The sequence below is a fragment of the Zingiber officinale genome, chromosome 2B (assembly GCF_018446385.1).
Source record: "Zingiber officinale cultivar Zhangliang chromosome 2B, Zo_v1.1, whole genome shotgun sequence".
Lineage (NCBI taxonomy): Eukaryota > Viridiplantae > Streptophyta > Magnoliopsida > Zingiberales > Zingiberaceae > Zingiber > Zingiber officinale.
Genome location: NC_055989.1, coordinates 128,353,322 through 128,368,549, shown reverse-complemented (window position 1 = coordinate 128,368,549; position 15,228 = coordinate 128,353,322). Strand labels below are relative to the sequence as shown.

General features: G+C 37.4%; 3 protein-coding genes across 3 annotated transcripts in view; 2 read left to right on the top strand and 1 right to left on the bottom strand.

Moving 5' to 3' along the window:
- The first annotated feature begins 844 nt into the window (after positions 1 to 844).
- Positions 845 to 3,055, top strand: LOC122047117 (UDP-arabinopyranose mutase 3-like). Its single transcript, XM_042608182.1, has 4 exons — positions 845 to 1,263; positions 1,970 to 2,220; positions 2,291 to 2,459; positions 2,593 to 3,055. Exons 1-4 carry the CDS (start codon positions 931 to 933, stop codon positions 2,935 to 2,937), a joined length of 1,098 nt encoding a protein of 365 aa, XP_042464116.1. The 5' UTR covers positions 845 to 930; the 3' UTR covers positions 2,938 to 3,055.
- LOC122047116 (GDSL esterase/lipase At3g48460-like) lies at positions 3,025 to 4,330 on the bottom strand. Its single transcript, XM_042608181.1, has 2 exons — positions 3,674 to 4,330; positions 3,025 to 3,602 (listed from the first exon to the last, which is right to left on the bottom strand). Exons 1-2 carry the CDS (start codon positions 4,289 to 4,291, stop codon positions 3,096 to 3,098), a joined length of 1,125 nt encoding a protein of 374 aa, XP_042464115.1. The 5' UTR covers positions 4,292 to 4,330; the 3' UTR covers positions 3,025 to 3,095.
- Positions 4,331 to 10,547: 6,217 nt separating this feature from the next.
- The window catches only part of LOC122048684 (truncated transcription factor CAULIFLOWER A-like), a 37,454-nt gene continuing 32,773 nt past the window's right edge, over positions 10,548 to 15,228 (top strand). Inside the window, exons 1-2 of the mRNA XM_042610219.1 lie at positions 10,548 to 10,732; positions 12,383 to 12,461. Of these exons, the coding sequence (XP_042466153.1) occupies positions 10,548 to 10,732; positions 12,383 to 12,461 (264 nt within the window). The remainder of the gene's footprint in view (positions 10,733 to 12,382; positions 12,462 to 15,228) is intronic.

Genomic DNA, 15,228 nt, shown 5'->3' with positions numbered 1-15,228 from the left:
TACACACGAAGTTGTTATCCTGCGCGATGTCAGAGTGCGAGACTGTGCGCATCGCGTAGGATATCAATTGTTTTTTTTATTTATTTATATTTATTTTTTTAATTTATGAATTAAAAAATAATTAAAATATTTTTTTAAAATTTTATTTTTAGGGTTCAGGTTTTGGTTTTAAAATAAAATTAAAATAAAATTAATTTAAGTAGTTATTAAGTATTATAATATGTTGAGGGGATATATTAATGTATTAGAAATTTATATAAGGAAATATTAACTTTTTAAATTAATTTTTTAAATTTAAAATATTAAAAAAATAAAAAAAATCGAGCGATCTCCTGCACGTGCACAGTCACATACTGTGTGAGCGTATAGGAGATCACACCTATATATATATATATATATATATATATATATATATATATATAGTTTGGATATTTTTTATATATAAAATATCATTTATCAAAGTTGTTAAAGTTGGAGTAAAGTGGACCGTTATCCTAGTGTGATCGACGATCTCGCACTATCTTAAAAAAATTACGAGTGATATTTATTCTAGCACAATAATCTGTAATATTGAAAAATTAAGTACCTAATAAAATATTTTGTAAATTGATTCTAACAGCTATCGGGCAAAGTTGTTAAAAAGTTGATAAAGAGATTTTTGGTGCCATGAATGATTTCAAATGGGCAATTTTCAAAAAGAGGAGAGTGAATTAGAATTTTTTTTTATTGAAAATACGGATCTGGATCGTTCAAACGCTCGGACACGAATCTTGAGATAGCTGTCGTGCACGTGTTCGCACGTGCCTTGTAATTCCTTTATATGTCGGTGGCCGTCGATCCTCCCTTCGCCGGGGATCCAAGTTTGCCATTTTGGTCGTCCTTTTTTTTTTTTTTCTACTGCTTGCTTGATTCAGCTTCGGGAGGGGAGGAATGTCGAATTCTTCGTCGGAGGTGGTGCCGGCCACGCCATTGCTCAAGGATGACCTCGACATCGTGATCCCGACGATCAGGAACTTGGACTTCCTGGAGATGTGGCGGCCCTTCTTCCAGCCCTACCACCTCATCATCGTGCAGGACGGAGACCCGAACAAGACGATCAAGGTACCGGAGGGCTTCGACTATGAGCTGTACAACCGCAACGACATCAACCGCATTCTCGGCCCCAAGGCGAACTGCATCTCCTTCAAGGACTCTGCCTGTCGCTGTTTCGGCTATATGGTTTCCAAGAAGAAGTACATTTACACCATCGATGACGACTGCTTCGTGAGTCTCCTTCTTCTTTCCCTCTTGTAGATCTGAGGTTTTAGGTATGGATGGCGGTAAAACTCGGATCTGAAAGAAAGATCTGGTTTTGGCCCCTTTTTGACACGGTGTTTTGCTCATTTTTTTCCTAGGGTTGGAGGATTTTTGTTGCTCTTGCTACGTGATTCCTTCGTAGTTCAGTAGTTGATAGAGCTGAATTCTTTTGCTTTTATATGATCTAGCTTAGATTATCTTGCAATTTGGTATTTGTTTGCATGAATGCATAACTCGTCAATCCAGCAAACAAAATTGCAATTTGGTATATATATATATTTTTTGGCGTGAATCAGCTTATTATTGTTCTAGATCTATGGCTTTTCCGCTCGTTGCTATTTCTTTATATGCTCAAGTCAAAGATGCAACTACAATTTGCTAACTGAACTATTTGGTTGATGATCAAATTGCTAAGTAGATCTTTCAGCTGAATTGAAATAGTGTTAACTTTGCCTCCGTAGCCGTGCTTTATGGTCCAAGGTTGATGCTTCGATATTACAACTTTGTGTGCCTTTCAATAGCATTAATATACTGTAGTTGGTTGATTTTAGAAGATTAATGTTATGTATTGATCCATATGAATTATACGAAGATAAATGTCCTGATGATGTATGATCGCCCCTGAATTGAGTTCTATTGATCCTAAATCACCATTTTCAATTTTCTCAAACAGGTTGCTAAAGATCCATCTGGCAAGGAGATCAATGCACTCAAGCAGCATATTCAGAATCTCCTGAGCCCTTCAACTCCCTTCTTCTTCAACACCTTGTACGATCCCTATCGCGAAGGTGCTGACTTTGTTCGTGGATATCCTTTCAGCCTTCGCGAAGGTGCTCGAACTGCTGTTTCTCATGGCCTGTGGCTCAACATTCCTGACTATGATGCCCCCACTCAGCTTGTCAAGCCCCTCGAGAGGAACCAAAGGTATCTTCTCCCCACACCATGATGCCATGCTTCATAGAACTGTTGTTTTTATGCATGCTTTCCTTGTTAGGTATGTCGATGCAGTTCTTACAATACCAAAGGGCACTTTGTTTCCTATGTGTGGCATGAACCTGGGCTTTGATCGCGAACTCATCGGACCTGCAATGTACTTTGGGCTTATGGGCGATGGCCAGCCTATTGGACGGTACGATGATATGTGGGCTGGGTGGTGTGTCAAGGTCAGATATTGTTCTACATTTCACGATTTGTTCTTTGAATCATATTGTAGTCTTCCTACAGCATCTGTAGTCTGGCTACATCTAGAATCTGGAAAAACAATCCTAAATTCCTAAATGTTTATGCTTTGAACAGGTCATTTGTGATCACTTGGGATTGGGAGTTAAGACTGGCTTACCCTATATCTGGCATAGCAAGGCCAGCAACCCTTTTGTGAACCTGAAAAAGGAATACAATGGAATCTTCTGGCAAGAAGAGATCATCCCGTTCTTCCAGTCTGCTGTTCTTTCCAAGGACTCCACAACTGTGCAGAAATGCTACATTGAGCTCTCAAAGCAGGTGAATGAGAAGCTGGGGAAGATAGACCCCTACTTTAACAAGCTTGCAGATGCCATGGTGACATGGATCGAAGCTTGGGATGAGCTCAATCCGCCAAAAGTAGCCACCGGAGTGACCAATGGCCCAACCAAGGCAAAGTAGATTGCACAACTATAATTTCAGTTTCTTCCTTGTGTTGCAGTTTGATGTTCTTGATACTTAGTGTTCTTTTCTCACTCAATTTTATGCTTGTGTTGCAACGACTTTCTTTTATTAAAAAGGTTTCAAAGATCAATAAGGACATCATATAGGATGAGCATTTAACCCTGACTTTCAGCATTCAGCAGCACACTGAATGGTGGTCTACAATAACCATGGCTAAAGAACATGTCTGCCACCACCTTGTACATTGCCTCAGTAAGGTGAACTCCATCCCAATTTACGAACTTGCTTGGCTGCGAGCAAGCTTTAGTAACATTCGGCGAGCCACAGGTAGCAAACAGGTCGAAGTTGTATGAACCTCCCCCACTGCCACAGCACGCCTTCAATGGCTCTGTAAAACCATAAGCTGCCGGGTTCTTCATCACTGTGTGGTGTGCCCCAAGATAGTCGGCATACGAGATAATGGCATGGGGATATCTCTTCCTGAGTTCCTGCAAGTTGTTCTGAAGAATCACATTGTGGTTGTAGCTTTGACGGTTTACGGTCGCACAGCATTGGATATCGTCTCTGTCGTCCGATGGAGCCAGTGTCAAGGCGAGTGGAAGGCACCCTGTCAGAGGCAAACCTTGAACGATGATGTACTTGGCACCCCGGAGAACCAGTGCCTGTTCGATAATGGAAAATGATCGAGAGACCTTGAACAGAGATGAAGAATTGGGGGTGGATCAGAACAAACCTCGATGAAGTTGTTGACGTTCTTTAGTGCGAGTTTCTGGATGATATCAGGTGACAGGGTGGAGGTCAAGCTGTATGCGTAGTCGTTGGCCCCGATCTCGCCGACCCAGAAGAGCGTGTCTGCGATCGCCGCTTGGCATTCTGACGAACCGCGCCGTTTGCAGCCTTTCTCCTCTAGGTGGTTGTCAAACCAGGCGAGCTGCGTCATCAGGGACTGCGGTGTGATGTCCACTGTCACATTGTTCTTGACGTAGAAGTCGTGCTCGATCGCCGTCGATCCGGCGACCGCGAAGTTCACTCCGTGGGAGGAGTCGGCGGACCTGTCGAGGTAAGGAGGCAGGAATGGGAGTGAGAGCGCATCGGCGAGGAAGTCCACCACGAGTCGGCCGTCGGAGTATCTGTTGGTGGAGTGGTGAAAGAAGGTGGCGCCGTAGGGGGGTCCTGAGACATAGCCAAAGGAGTAAGGCCCGGTGGTCGAGTGGGTGTTGCCGGTGTCAGTGAAGGAGTCCCCGAAGGCGTAGATCTTGGAGAAACGGTGTCGTTGCTCAGACGACGCGGCACCGGCAATGGAACACAGCAGGAGCACGAAGAGGAAGGAGATGGCGCGCGAGCTGATCATTGTGCATTCGTGTTAGGGAAGACAGATAACTGCAGCTGTGGTTTAAATATATAGTTGCAGTGGGACGGGAGAGCAGACAGCTCTAATTCAAGTGCCTTTAAATTCTTAACCTACCATTTCATGAATGATGCTTCCTAGAAGAGATCCATGGACGGTCGATGCATGCGACTCGATTCATGTTTGGTTGGAGGCGGTAAAGGTGGGTGAGGGGAGGAGGGCATTGAAGGCGGGAATTTAATTGTCGGAGTCGGAGAGGAGGTGGAGCCGTGGAGGTGAGGGCCTGATCGATGGATGCCGCTGCGATTTAATGGTACCATCGGTATCCAGCTCGAGGTCTCGATCCAGATTAGTATGTCATCACGCTGTGTCACCTTGAGTTCGAGGTTTGGGTTTTGACGGTTCGAATTTAGGTCAGTTAAATTTAGTCATCTCTCATAATACCTGATTTATTAATAAAAAGATATTATTCTCCTCCTCTATTGTAAATAAAAGAATTATCTTATCAAATTTATCTCTGGTTGAAAACTCAATTACGAAAAAATTGCATCTCTAAATTCTATTGACTTTTATTTTATTACTGATCAATAAAAACATAACATGATCATGTCCGAGTGTGAGTAGACGGGCACTGGGAAGATGGTGCTTACGTTGACTGGATGTCGACTGAAGATGACACGAACTCACGATGAGTTAAGCCTGCAACCACAGAGTCATTAGTGTTGGGCCGAGGGGGGTTCCCCGGCGATGACCCTTCGACGCTCAAGTCGGCTACCGGCGACGAGTAAATGAAGTAGAGAAGAAAGGAGCAGTGTAACTGTAGCAACAGTAGTCAAAAACATACCTCCGATGAAATTTTGGGGCTTCTTCTATAGAGCTCCCAGGACGCGCGCGCACGCTTCTCAAGACGTGCGCATTTCCCAAAGCATATATATACTTGGAAAGGTCGTGTCAGAAAAGCGTGTCTGACGCCATACCTGAACAGACCGAGCACATCCCTGGCATGACAGTGGAAGCTTCCACCGTACGACCCTCTGTCTTGCCATGCCGCTGATCATGCCGGCTGTCGATGACACTAGTCCCTAGGAAGATATTGTCAACTGCTCCCTTTGTCTGCTATTGGGTCGAGTGGGAGAGCCGCTCGGCCAGTCCGCCGTTCAAGTGATGCGACGGCGGGGCCGAGCGTCCGCTCGGCCAATGAGCTGTTGTCCGACTCCACCCTGTCGAGCGAGGGAGCATTAACTACCGGGTCGAAGCCGTGCCCCTTGCTTAGCCGAGCGGGATGACCACTCGGCCTTCGTCTCTTCCCGCTTTGCCTTATGAGCGTCGGAAACTCGGCGTTAGGTCGAGCTGTCGAAGTGTCGGGCCGGCTACTCTTCCTGCTGATCGGGAAGGTAGCTCGTCCGATCGGACGCATACCCCGGATGTTGACCACTTTGACCTCCTGCTGGGCGGCTTACCACCGGATCATAACCCTTAGAAGTATTAGAATACATTACAAAGATACACTTCTTATCCTTAGGTCATAATTTTACATATTTATGAGTTTTATCATGAATATAAACAGTCAACTCCAAGGTTTCAGATTACTCAAATATGATTTTTCGTCTGTCCAACATTCATATAAAGTAGGTGGAATAGATTTACAGTGCACTCGGTTAAGTATATAAGTTGCAGCAAATAACATATTTCTCTAATAGGAAATTAACAAATTAGTTTGAATCATCATAGACCTAATCATATTTAGAAGAGTTCAATTTCTTCTTTCAACAACTCCATTTTATGAAGTTCCAGGAATAGTTAACTGTCTAATAATATGTTTCTCATTACATATTGTCTTAAACTGATCAGACAAATATTCATCTCCATGATCAGTGCGCAAGGTTTTAACTTTACGTTTTAATTGATTCTCAACTTTGTTCAAATAACGAGTGAAGTAATCTAATACTTCAGATTTATGAGAAATTAAATACACATGACCAAAACGTGTGAAGTCATCAATAAATGTAATAAAATAAAAACTTCCATGTCTAGTATTCATATTCATTGTACCACAAATATTCGAATCAATTAATTGCAATGGTGATTCAGCTCTAATAGTCTTACCAAATAGTTTCCTAGTTACTTTTCCAACTAAACAATACTCACATATAAATAAGTTAACTTTAGTATGAGTGTCGAGCATACTCTTTTTAACTAATCTATTCATTCATTTGTGTCTTATATGTCCTAATCTATCATGTCAAACTTCATCATTTGCATCACCATCGTTAGTAAGAGCAATATTTGAAAAAAAACCATTGTTGCCATAATTAATATCTAGTTATACATCAAGCACTATGAAACCATTTGATACATAATCATATTCTATTAACACCGAGTTAATACATAGTTCCACATAACGACTGCAAAAGTTTACATAATAATGCAAGTCAAGAAGACTAGTAACAGAAATCATATTTCATCGAATCTCAGGAGCATACAAGACATCATGTAGAAATAAGGTATGCCCACAACGTAAGTTGAGTTTGCAAGTGTCAATTCCTTTGACTTCAATCTTTACATTATTTCCCATATATATCTATTTGTTTCCAGCTGGTACCCAACGGTACTCCACGTATATAGCTTGATCACAAATTATATAATTCGTTGTTCCTGAATCTATAATCCACAAAAGAGTTCTACTCGTCGTTAAGGAAAAAAATTAATAAACTTTAAGTTATCATCAACCCTTGCATAATATCTCTGTGGATAAGATTCTCTAAAGATAATAAACACATAAAAATCTACTTGATTATGATTTTATGAAATTCATAAGTCCTAAATTCGCGTAACCTAAATTTAAAAACTTTAATCTTTTCTATATATTTTTTAATTTTTTGGTGGGCTTGTTGATTGATTCGTCTATCCCACAATCCGTCTTGAGTTATGTTGGAGATTTCTTAATCCGTTAAGTTAAGGAGTCAGCCCGTCCTATCCTGCCACACCAAATGGTTAACCTATCACGGGTCGGCTTGCCTTATTACGGGTTGCCCCGTCTGACAACTCTAATTGTAGGAATCACAAAAAAGCTCTCCAAGAGCTCCCACCGTTAGAAATACTCTTACGGTGCATTTGGTTCAAATTACCATACAAAATTTTATGTTATTATCAAATAATTACATCATCAAGGTTATAGGAAATAAACTAATGTTGTTTCGTTTAGAGCTGTAAATGAACCAAGCGTTCGTGAACAAGCTTGGTGTTCGGCTTGGTAAGAGCTTGTTTATGTTCGTTCAATATATACAAGATTAATTAAACAAACGAGCTTGAATAGCTCGTTAAGCTAAACAAACAAGCTTGAACACATATATGTTCAGCTCGTTTACATTCGTGAACAATGTTCGTGAACAACGTTCATGAACAATGTTCACGAACCATATTCATTAATAATTTTTTTTTCAATATACTAAATAAATAATAAAATAAAATAAAATAGATAGATAAATTTAAATTATCATGCTCAATAACCAATCAAACAACTAAAAGTTTTAAACAATCAAACAAGCTTGAATTGAGAGCTCGATAACATCTAAACAAACCAAGCTCGAACTAAGCTCAAGTCAAGCTTGAATTGAGAGCTCGATAACATCTAAACGAACCAACCTCAAGTCAAGGTTCAAACAAGCTCAAGCTCATCAAAGTTAAACCAAGCCAAGCTTGAATACTCATTTCAAAAGCTTGGTTCATTTTAAGCTCAACTCGGCTCGACTCGGTTACCTTATCAAACAAGCTTGAATACCCCAAAGCTCGGCTCGTTTACCACCCTAGTTTCGTTCAATCTTTGAAATACTCATTTTAGAAAAAAAAACAAATTTGGATTTTTTTTTATTAACCTTGGAATCACTTAAATCTCACACTTCCAAAGTAATCAATTTTGGATTATATCCCCCATTTACTGACGTAATGTGTATACTCCATTATTTGAAAATAACTCATTACTTGAACCAAATAGGGTTATTTGATTAAATAACGTAACCTTAATAAATAATTAAAGTTATTAATAATAACTTTCAACTAAATTTGCCATTAGTATTGTGAACTTTTAATTTTCAAAAGTAATTTAAATCATCGATATGAGACGACCAACGTTTTAAATGATGGTCGCTTAAGTAGGAGACGGGCACCAACCATACCACTTCAAGCGGTAACTCACCTTTTTTGCCTAGACATGTTGCCTAGGTCCAACGACGAGCCTGGAAGCATCACTCGAGCGAGCCAGCAATGCATCTGGACGCCTCGCACGATCCCAATGACGTTTCAGATTCATCGCTTAGTCAAAATAGGATACGCAGTTTAATTAAATTTTAGATTAGTAATTTTAAAGAACTCCTAGATAATTCAAGTAAAATTAATTGAAACTTAATAAAATTATCTTATTAATTATATATATATATATATATAATTTTTTTATTTCTAAATATTTAGATTAATTTTTAAAATTAATATATTTTATTAAAAGTAAATATAACAATATTGATTATTTATAATAATATGTATAAAAAATAGTAAAAAAAATAACTATCTAGGCGGTAGAGAGGTGATAGACTGTAAGCACTCTATCACCACATGTCATATTTAAAAAAGTTTTCAAAATTCACATAAAAAAAATAATCATGAAGAGGAAGACTTGCATTAAATAGATGATAAATCCTTGCTTCCTAGGACATGTTATATCAATTTCTTTTGGCCATTTGTACTAATAGCTAGTAGTCATCCGTGATTTACCTCCTCCGTGTTGCCCTAGAGACGGATTGGTGGGGGCGCTGGGGGCGAGCGAATCGCCTTTGCCATATGTTATATCAATTTCTCTATTTAAAATATATAATTTAAGATAAAAAAATTATTTTATTAAATTTAAATATTTATTTTTTAATATACTATATATCAGCAAGAAGAAAATAATAATATATTCTAGATACGATTTACTTTCCTAATATCAACTTCTTATTTATTTTTCTCTTTCCTATATAATATTTAAGGAGTTAAATTTATTTTTTAAATTTAGAGAAGTATTATCCATAAATATAATTTAAGAAATGAATAAGGTAGCTGATATAAAGATATTTTAACTATTATATCTAAAATTTAAGATAATTTTTTTAAGGATAATGTTAAATGGTTAGAATTTGACCAGCCAAAATACATGCATGTATATACATGATTATTTTAGTAATATCATATGTATATATTAATTATATGTATATATATTCATGCATTATAATTGGAATGTAGAAATTTTCAGCTGATCACTAACTAACAAGATTTACTGTATTTTTAAATTGGATATTTAGTTGGAATATTCTAAGGCCTATGTCTTGACCGGATCATGTGTTTGATAAGTATAATGACGAATAAGGATACATGCTGAAATGAGTAAGAAAATAAGTAAATGTAATTTTCGATTTCCTCCCACGTTACCTTCCTTCCTCTCTCCTATTCCGTAGTAAAACACTCAGACTAAGAGGATTACGATTTATCATATAGAAAAACCGAGAGGGAAGACTATTTATTTTTTGAATTATTCTTAGATTAAAAGATAAGAATGATCTAAGTTGAATTGTTATTTAACTTATGACTAGATTACTATTATTAGTATTTAATTTAGATATTTAATTTTTAAACCGATTAATTACTAATCATCCGTATAATTGCACCGTAACATGAGGCAACATGGACAATCAGATGCTATAGTTTCATCATTGTTATCCCCGGAGTTATAGTTTTACAATATCTCACGTAAGCATCTATAGTTGATCTCAATTATGATGTATTTATAGATTTTTTTTTTTTTTTTGAATGGAGTGTAATAAAAAAAATACTGGACTTTTGAATTGGTTGTTGTATATAATTTCTGATTTATTCTTATGATTGATGGTATATAATTTCTGATCTATTCTTATAATTGATGAAATTTTTTTATAGAATTAAATTAATTATTTAACTGAATTATCATTTCCTACTGGTGTTCGTTTGGAATATCAAAATTACTTTTTCGACCCGTACGATGTGTACGAGTGTTTCTCCTTCCCTCCCTCCCTCCGCCAATCGCCGCTTGACAGCGCAATCATCCCGTGCGTTGGCATTAATGCCCTGGTTTCTACCAAGCCGGCGACACTTCTTCCGCTCCAGCGACCCCAACGGCGTGGTGCCTTCGCTCCCGATCGAGGCCGCCTGGTAGTTGAGGGTTGAGGCGAGGGGCAAAGGGGGGAGGGCGAAGATGGGGAGGGGAAGGGTTGAGTTGAAGCGGATCGAGAACAGCACCAACCGGCAGGTGACCTTTTCCAAGCGGCGAACAGGGCTACTCAAGAAGGCGCACGAGATCTCCGTCCTCTGCGACGCCGAGGTCGGCCTCATCGTATTCTCCTCTAAGGGCAAGCTCTTCGAGTACTCCACAGAGTTCAGGTGCGATGCGGCCGCTCTTCCTTTGCTTTGATGCTCTCTGTTTGTATTTTCAGAGATTAGTCCTAAATCGCACTTAGTTTGCTCTATCTTCCCACGACCATCACAGCTGCTTGTTTGGTACTGTTTTATCGATGAAAGATTTGATTTTTTTTTTCCGCTTGTTTGGATGAAGTCTCTGAGGAGTACTCTCTTTTCTATATTTTATTTCCTCGGAACTCTTGCATCGTACAAAAATGGTTCTTTATTGAGATATTAGAGACTTGGTTTCTGTGTTTATCTTCTAGCTAAAAGAAGCTGCACACTTTAGGGTTCGTTTAAAAGAGGGAGGTATAAATCGCTGTCCACACGAAAAGGTTCTTAACCATTTCTATCTCAGACGTCCTTTCCCCATGCTCCGAGATCAGTTCTCTACCTTGTAACTAAATCTAGGGTTGCAATTTACAAGGCAAGTTAACTATAAAATTTGAAACTTAGCCTTCCCTTTCGCTTCATTCATCCATGATATCTGAAGCAAATCGATTCTTATTTTCAAGGGTGGTGTTCAATAGTTTATCATCTATTTATTTTCTCTTGACGCTTCCTAGTCTTTAGCATACACTAGTTTAGTGCACAAGTTCATGGCTCAATTACTGACATATGAGTTCAACTTCATCCATTGCGTTTCTCGCTGGAATGGCCAGAAAAGTCTCTATCATCATTTCAGTTCAATAAATACACTCATTTTTTCGTGGTTTTCAACTTCTTGTAAATGGCTGGGACTTCTCAGTACCACTCTGATATTGCTGTTTCTGTTCTTCACTCAGTGGTCTTGCCTTCTGAAAAGGAAAAAAAAAAAGAGTATTCACTTTTTGTAAGCTAAATCATGTCTCTTCTTACTAGTAGACATAAGCTCAAAAGATATGATATTGATATGAATATGAAGATGTTCGATCCTGACATAATTACTTCATGAATTGTGCCATTTGATCTTAACGATAGAAAAGGATCCTTAAGATCTTATATTGCACTTATATTAAATAACAGCTTATAAATAATAGAAGCATAGTTTGGTTAAAAAAAATGAAATCATGTTGTGATTGAAAAATATATGTAATGATAAGGTAAATAGAATCTGAAGAATGTTGAACAAAGTGCAAACAGTAGAACCTTAGGTTGATTATTTATCATTTATTTAATTTTCTATAAATTTAAGTTTACAACAAATTAGTTTTGTTTTCATATTACTTAGATGAATCAAATAATCATTTTGTACATTATTTGTAGACAACAATGTATTAATTGATGAGTGTATAATTAAATTATATTTGAAGAGTGAATTATGAATGGAAGTTTAATATAGAATTTCAAAGTTTGAGATAACTAGAAGTAAAATTGAATACATAAAATATAATATCAGTAATAAAAAAATATGATGGGTAAAATAGTTAATATGGATAAATATGAAACCTTTGTAGGAACATTTTAGCCTTACTTGTAAGCCAATTGTTTACAAATTTGATGGATTAATATATAGGTACTATGCTATTGATTTGTTACAACTATCTATTCCTACCATGTATTTATGTTCAAATGTGTTCTTGAAAATTTTAGATTCGATAGTATTTCCACTAGCCAAATGCACAAGTGTTGCTAAACATTTTATTTTTGCAGCATGGAAAAGATTCTCGAACGTCACAAACAATATTGTCATTCGGAAAAGATACTTGTATCAACAGAACCTGAAAGCGAGGTTAACAAATTAAATCTCCTCTACCTATTAATGCATTAGATAGATATTTGCAGTCCCCTCGGGGTGGTGCGATGGTTAAGACATGGGATGTTGTCACATGAGATCTTGGGGTCGAAACTCGGCGTGATCGAGCATAACCCCCCCATGTCTTGGTCATTTGCACTAATGGCTAGTAGCCACCCCTGATTTGCCTCCTCCGTGTTGACCTAGGGATGGGTTGGCGGGGACGCTGGGGGAGAGCGAATCGCCTTTTGCCATATTAGATAGATATTTACATACCTTTAATTTGCTTTCATTTATCATGCTTATTTATACATATAATGTACTTATACTTCAAACTTGCACTATGATTCTCTGTATACGAATATAGTTTTCTTGTTTCTAACATGCCTAGTTTAAGGACCTTCTATTCATGTTTTAGCCATAAAGGAAGACATTAATTAGGAGCATGAATAATGTCAAAGTCAAGGCTATCTAATGAAGTTGTGGATCTTGTTAGATGACATTTGCTTTTTAGGCGAAGAAGATTAAGATAGAAAACAAAGATAATGTAGTTGTGATAGTAAAAATCACCATGAGCATTCATCCCTTTTTCTTTATGAATTTGACTTTCATTTTTTTTAAGAGAAAAAGTAAGAATGTCGCAAATTTGACAACATAACTAATAAGTTTAGGGAATATGAAAGTAATAGAAGAAAACACACTCTAAAAGATAGGGTTTATTATCGTGGAGAAAACTAGAGTTTTCATATTTAGTTGGTATGACTACGCTGCCCCAGCGCTCCCGTCCAATACGGAAGAGGTAAATCACGAGTAACTATTATTTCTTGAAATAGTGATTAGTATATCAGGGAGAAATTTATCTCGACAAACCCCATACCTCAAGTTGGTAGTACCTTATGTTGGGATATGCCTGATGCGGGTGCGTGCTAGAACACGTTTCGTAAACATACACAACAGAAAATAAATAATAATAATTTTTAATTATTACATCACACACACCACACGCATACAAGGATACAACATACTAAATATGATCGCATAATTAAAAGTTTACAAGAATAAATTTACGCTAGATATACCTTACGGATGACTTGTAACGAGAAGGACATTAACCGTAGCGACGTTGTCGAACCTCGCCTCTATTCGTATCTACACCGAGCTCCTCAAGACAACTCCTTGAGTATAAGTCTCTCCTTCGGAAGTTACTAGTCACGAGTGAAAAAGAGGGATGGATCAAGAGGAAGAAGAAGGAAGCACACAAGGAAGAAATTCTTCCTTGTGGTGGTCTCAACAACAAGAGGGAGATCCCTCTTGTTGGTGGCAAAGAGAGGGGAGAGGGAGAGGAGGATTGAGTTTTCAAAAATCTAATTAATTAAATAATAAAACTTGTATCTAATTCTCTTAATTACATCTATATATAATCCTTTTTAATGAGTTGGATTAGAAAGTCCAAATCCAAACCATTATCTCTTAACCAAAAATTAGTCCATTAACCCTTTGGTTTGGTTCACAACTATACCAAGTTGGTTCATGACTAATTCATGATTAAACCAAACATAGTTCAACTCTACCTTAAGAGATGTAGCTCATCTGCACTTCCATTATGATAAATATTTCCATATTTGTCTTATGTATAGTCCAACCAAATATTTATCTCTTGATTTAAGAATGCTATTCTTTAACTTATTTTACGTCTTCTAGAGACTCGTAGTGCGTGTGATCCAATAGATTCCCAGTTTATCTTGGTCATTCATAATTAACTACTTAATTATAGAACGATCATGAGTGACACATAGTAGTACATCATGATCCCCAATTAACCTGAAAATCATAGTTGATTTTAAAACTAATTCTAAACCCTTCAGCATCTACAGTGAGTTGTGCTTTATTTCTTTCACTCGTCTTATACCCACTTGGTTCAAGACATGGTTTATGTATCTGTCCCCACTAGACTGACTATGTTATACCTAGCCCAAGTAATACTTTCTTGTTCTACGGATTCAAATTACTCGTTTGTGTACAAGAGTCTCGTACTCTTAACATGTAATACTTTGACCAAAGACTTTGAGAAATAATCCTAACGAGTGGTCATAGGGTATACGTCTCCTCGCAAGGAGCAGTGAATCCTCTATTGGCTATCCAAATATCTTCGGACATTTCAACTTATACCCAATCATCCTGGGTCCACACCTCAATGAGATGCTTGCTTAAGATGTCAAAGTATAAGTCTCCATGACCAAGATGACTTGTATAACTCAAGTCAAAGGAAACTCGCACTCGAGCTGCAGTAAGAGCTTCACAGAGATATATATATATATATAAATATATATATATATATATATATATATATATATATATATATATATATATATATATATATATATATATATATATAAAGTCTTACAACGAGTCACTCAAATGAACTAGTTACTATAACTAGCATCACATTTAACTCTTGATATCCCAATGTCTCCAGCTAGTGAGGAAATAGCTACTTGGTGAACCAAGGAGTATAACCCCCGCTAGTCTTATAGAATTGATGATGTCCGAATGCATCAATTCGATACTAGAGAAATTTTAATACGTTCATAATTGCATATGTAGAGATAATCACTAGTTGTGATCCAATCATAATTTCTCTCATGCTAGGAATTATATTGTGGGCATTCAGTAAATGAGTTACAGACAATCAAACATATAATATGTACTTAAATAGTGAATCTATATTTAGTAAAAATTGTAAGGTGATTGCCTTAGGACATCT

Excerpts from the sequence above, each read along its gene's own strand:
- LOC122047117 (XM_042608182.1), top strand. The coding sequence starts at position 931 with ATGTCGAATTCTTCGTCGGAGGTGGTGCCGGCCACGCCATTGCTCAAG. Across the intron at positions 2,221-2,290 it reads CCCCTCGAGAGGAACCAAAG|GTATGTCGATGCAGTTCTTA; the intron begins GTATCTTCTCCC and ends TTTCCTTGTTAG. Across the intron at positions 2,460-2,592 it reads GGGCTGGGTGGTGTGTCAAG|GTCATTTGTGATCACTTGGG; the intron begins GTCAGATATTGT and ends TGCTTTGAACAG.
- LOC122047116 (XM_042608181.1), bottom strand. The coding sequence starts at position 4,291 with ATGATCAGCTCGCGCGCCATCTCCTTCCTCTTCGTGCTCCTGCTGTGT. Across the intron at positions 3,603-3,673 it reads ACGTCAACAACTTCATCGAG|GCACTGGTTCTCCGGGGTGC; the intron begins GTTTGTTCTGAT and ends ATTATCGAACAG.